Below are 4,870 nucleotides of genomic sequence, written 5' to 3' on the forward strand. Positions count from 1 at the left end.
TCCCTAGAGACTCTAAGAAGGGGAAAGTCATTGTCCTCAGGGAAGAGCCTAGGATAGAACCTGAAGAGCAAGTGCCCTTCTCCCTAAGGGTACTAGAAGAGAAGCTACCTAAAGGGTACAAGCCCCCTGCTATTGGGGAATACGACGGTAGCAAGGATCCTGAGGATCACCTTCGCAAATTTAGGAATGCGGCATTGTTGCATCAATATAGTGATGCCGTCAAGTGCCGAGTATTCCTGAACACTTTGTCTGGCTCACCGCAGAAATGGTTTGATGGGCTTCCACACGGGTCCATCACTTATTTTTAGGACTTCAAAACTGCTTTCCTACGTCACTTCGCTAGTAGCAAGAAATATCAAAAAATGGACCACTACCTCTTTGCTCTCAAGCTGGGACCTGCTGAGCCTTTAAGGAGTTACATTAAGCGCTTTAATCAAGTGGCTCAAGATGTCTCATCTGCCACTTCAGAGATATTGATGAGTGTCTTCTCCCATGGATTGATAGAAGGGGAATTCTTCAGAGACCTCATCAGAAGTCCTGTGAAGAATTTTGATGAGATGTTGGAAAAAGCTGTCAGTTATATCAATGTGGAGGAAGCGCAGGTTGCGTGAAGGAAGGCTGATAGAACGCTTTCCTCCATTAACAATCCGGAAAAAAGAACGCCCCAGCCACCGGCTCAACCTCTTCCACGCGCTCGGGAAATCCGACCTCCCTTTCCGCCTGGTCAGGATTCCTGGTCGGTCCCACGGGTGGCCACGGCCCATGCTCCCAGACCTGGTCTGTGGGGTCCTCGTTACTATACCTACTATCGATCGCATACGCATGCCACCAATGATTGCTTCCAATTTGCCCTCGACTCTCGACGCGCTGCTAAGTTAGGCCTACCGACCCCCAAGCTGGCTACCCAAGTGCAGAAAATTATGGACGACCAATGTATCGCAGCGGGTCAAGCCAGCAGACCCCGATCAGATCGGGTGGGGCCAAATGGTCAGCAGCATGGAGGTGCTCGGGAGCAAGGAGAAGTTCGAGAGGAGGAGAATAGAGGCAATGCGGCCATTCGAGAGATGGACATGATTTCTGGAGGACCTACAGACGGAGATTCAAGCAGGGTAAGGAAATCTCATGAACGACGTTTGGAGATTCACGCTGTTAGATGTAGCCAAGAGCGGGCTATCGGCCCTATCATCAGCTTCGGACCACAAGATCTGGAAGGGTTGGAGCTGCCCCATGATGATGCCCTCATCATCAAAGCTGTCATAGCCAACAGCCGAGTGTCCAGAGTTTTCGTCAACACCGGAACCTCTGTCAACATGCTATTTAGAACCGCGTTTGAAGAAATGCATATAGACATCCACGAGCTTCAACCAGTGGCTACTTCTTTGTATGGATTCACAAGCAATGAAGTAAAGCCCATGAGCCAGATCAAGTTGGTCATATCCCTGGGCAGCGAGCCCCTAGTGCGAACAAGGAGGAGCATCTTCATCGTGGTGGATTCGCCCTCGTCTTATAATGTCATCCTGGGCAGGCCGGCATTACATGAATTCCGAGCGGCGGTCTCCACCTTTCATCAAAAAATCAAATTCCCCATCGGAGACCAGGTCGGGAAAGTTAAAGGAGAACAGTGGGTCTCCCGTCGGTGCTATATCAATTTGGTTAAAGTGAAGGCTCGTAAAGCACAAAGAACTCAGGATAGGGGCGTCTACGTCATCCAAGAAGAGCCTCTATCTGTAGCAGAGGAGCTCATTCCTTGGGAGGAGGTTCAAGGTTTATCCTGAGCGTCCGAAAATCCTCACCCGCATAGCGAGTGACCTACCCACCGGGCTTAAGACAGATATGATCCAATGTTTGACGCGCAATAAAGATGTCTTTGCTTGGTCCCAGAGGAGCTGCCAGGAGTTAAACCTGAAGTGGCGGAGCATAAGCTACACCTCTTACCTGATTCTCGACCGGTCAAGCAGAAGAAGAGGAACTTTTCGGTCGAACCGAATAAAATTATCCGGGCTGAGGTGGATCAGCTCACGAAAGCTTGGCATATTAGAGAAGTACAATTCCCGTCTTGGCTTTCTAACGTAGTTCTTGTAGCTAAACCCAACAATAAGTGGAGAGTTTGCATTGACTTCCGGGATCTCAATCGCACCAGCCCAAAAGACTGTTACCCACTACCAAAGATCGACCAGATGGTGGATTCAATGGCCTGTTATGAAAGGATATGTATGTTAGATGCTTATCAGGGATATCATCATATTCCCTTGGTCTTAGAGGATCAGGAAAAGGTCAGCTTCATCACAGCGGATGATACGTTTTGCTATATGGTCATGCCTTTTGGGTTGAGAAATGTAGGAGCTACGTATCAAAGGATGATGGACAAAATCTTTTTGGAGCAGATCGGGAGAAATGTGGAGGTCTACGTGGATGACATTCTCATGAAGTCCAGTTTGGCCATAAATTTGATTACTGATGTGGAAGAAACATATCGTACTCTCAGGCAATATGGATTGAAGTTAAATCCGTTGAAATGCTTGTTCGGAGCTCGGAGAGGGAAGTTTTTGGGGTATCTTGTGACCGAGCGGGGAATTGAAGCTAATCCTGAGAAAGTTCAGGCACTTCGAGACATGAAAGCTCCTCAAAATCTGAAGGAGGTACAAAAGTTAGTAGGCAGGATAACAGCTCTGTCCAAATTTATTTCCAGGTCAACGGATCGAGCGGCACCCTTCTTTAAAGTACTCAGGAAAACTGCCAAATTCCAATGGGACAAGGAGTGCACTCAAGCCTTCGAAGAACTAAAGAAGTATCTTGAGACCCTGCCTTCCTTATTCAAACCCGTGACCGGGGAAACACTCTGGGTATACCTCTCAGCCACCTCTGAGGCCATGGGAGCGGTATTGGTGAAGGAATAAGACAATGTACAACGGCCAGTATACTTTTTTAGTTACTTACTGAAGGGAGCTGAGACCATGTACATAGCCTTGGAAAAATTAGTTTACGGATTGGTGCTCATGGCTTGTCGCTTGAGACCTTATTTTTTGGCGCATCCCATTATCGTATTAACTAACAGCACCATGAGGAAACCTCTCACTAATGTGGAAGTTGTGGGCCGCCTCATCAAATGGGCGACCGAGTTAGGAGAATACGATATACAATACCAGCCTCGCACTGCTATTAAAGCGCAAGCCCTGGCAGATTTCTTGACAGAAGTCCATCAAACAGATTCTGAGGAGACTTGGAAAGTTTATGTGGATGGGTCGGCTACTCAGCAGGGCAGTGGCGTAGGACTCCTTCTGATATTTCCTCAAGAGGACATATTGCAACTAGCTATCCGATAAAATTTCAGAGTCATCAATAACGAAGCAGAATATGAGGCCTTGTTGGCAGGGTTGCAGGCCACTAGGCATGTAGGAGTTGCCAGGGTGATTGTTTACTTAGATTCTCAATTGGTGGCTCAACAAGTAACAGGCAATTTCGAGGTTAACAGCGACAAGTTACAAGTATATCGAGAGGCATATGAGAAGATGAAGGAAGAGTTCAAGGAGGTTACAGTGACTAAGATCCTTAGAATTGAAAATAGTCGAGCTGATGAATTAGCCAAGATGGCCAGGTCTCTGACCACTTGGGTTCTGGATAGCTCAATAGCGCAGACCTTCTTGATAGCTCGCATAGATCTTCAAAATAACATGGAGGAGTTAATTGATTGGAGGGTGCCAATGATTAGCTATCTTCAACAAAACATCTTGCCAGTGGATCCGAAGGAAGCATGGTTGGTCCGGAAAAGAGTCCATGATTATGCTATGATCGGAGACCAATTGTACAAGCGAGCCTTCTCTAGACCACTCCTCAAGTGCTTAGGCGTGGAAGAGGCAAAGCATGTTTTGCAAGAGATACACCTGGGTTGCTGTGGAAATCATGCTGGGGGTAGGAAGTTGGCCCGAAAGGTATTACTGGTCGGGTACTTTTGACCCTCTTTACAAAAAGATGGCAGAGGTTGGTGAGCACCTATCTATCTTGCCAGAAGCATCAAAATCTGACACACAGACCCATTGCAATGCTGAAGACATCCATAGTTTCTTGTCCCTTCGACCAATGGGGAATGGATATAGTCGGCCCGTTCCCCATGACACCTAGTCAAAAGCGATTCTTACTGGTACCTGTGGATTACTTCTTCAAATGGGTAGAAGTAGAAGCCCTGGCCAGGATTACAGAGGGAGCTGTCATTCAGTTCTTATGGAAAAATATCCTTTGCAAATTCGATATATCGCACAAATTAATCTCTGACAATGGGAGGCAATTTCAGGGTCGCAGGATTCGAGATTGGTGTAAGGGATTTGGTATCAGTCAGGCCTTTACATATGTGATATATCCCCAAAGAAATGGGTAAACAGAAGTCATCAACAGAGAGATAGTGCAAGGATTGAAGGTTAAACTGAATCATGTGGGAGGTAATTGGGTGGAAAAATTACCTAGTATCCTATGGGCATACCATACGACCCCTAGAGAAAGTATGGGGCTTACTTCATTTCAGTTGGTCTATGGTAATGAGGCAGTGGTGCCTATAGAGATCGGAGTACCCTCCATTAGACGACTGTTATATGATGAAGGAAATACCGAGTGGCGACTAACAGAACTGGATCTCATAAGTGAAATCCACGAGTGGGCAGCGGCCAGATTAGAAGCTTATCAACAAAGGATGCGAGAAAATTATAATAGAAGAGTAATCCCTCGATTCTTTGGAGAGGGAGACTTGGTATGGAAGTAAACCAAGCCAATAGGTGAAGTAACCAAGCTGGCGTCTCAGTGGGATGGACCTTATAAAATCATTAAGAAGTTAGCGTCAGGGGAATATTACTTACAGGATGCTCATGGTAAGAAGCTAGAT

At 46.6% G+C, this 4,870-nt stretch overlaps 1 protein-coding gene across 1 annotated transcript; it reads left to right on the forward strand.

Moving 5' to 3' along the window:
* Positions 1-3,059: 3,059 nt before the first annotated feature.
* Positions 3,060-4,372, forward strand: LOC121994602. The gene is made up of 3 exons (XM_042548583.1): positions 3,060-3,241; positions 3,332-3,929; positions 4,049-4,372. Exons 1-3 carry the CDS (start codon positions 3,060-3,062, stop codon positions 4,370-4,372), a joined length of 1,104 nt encoding a protein of 367 aa, XP_042404517.1.
* Positions 4,373-4,870: the final 498 nt, after the last annotated feature.

The sequence above is a fragment of the Zingiber officinale genome, chromosome 6A, assembly GCF_018446385.1.
Source record: "Zingiber officinale cultivar Zhangliang chromosome 6A, Zo_v1.1, whole genome shotgun sequence".
Taxonomy (NCBI): domain Eukaryota; kingdom Viridiplantae; phylum Streptophyta; class Magnoliopsida; order Zingiberales; family Zingiberaceae; genus Zingiber; species Zingiber officinale.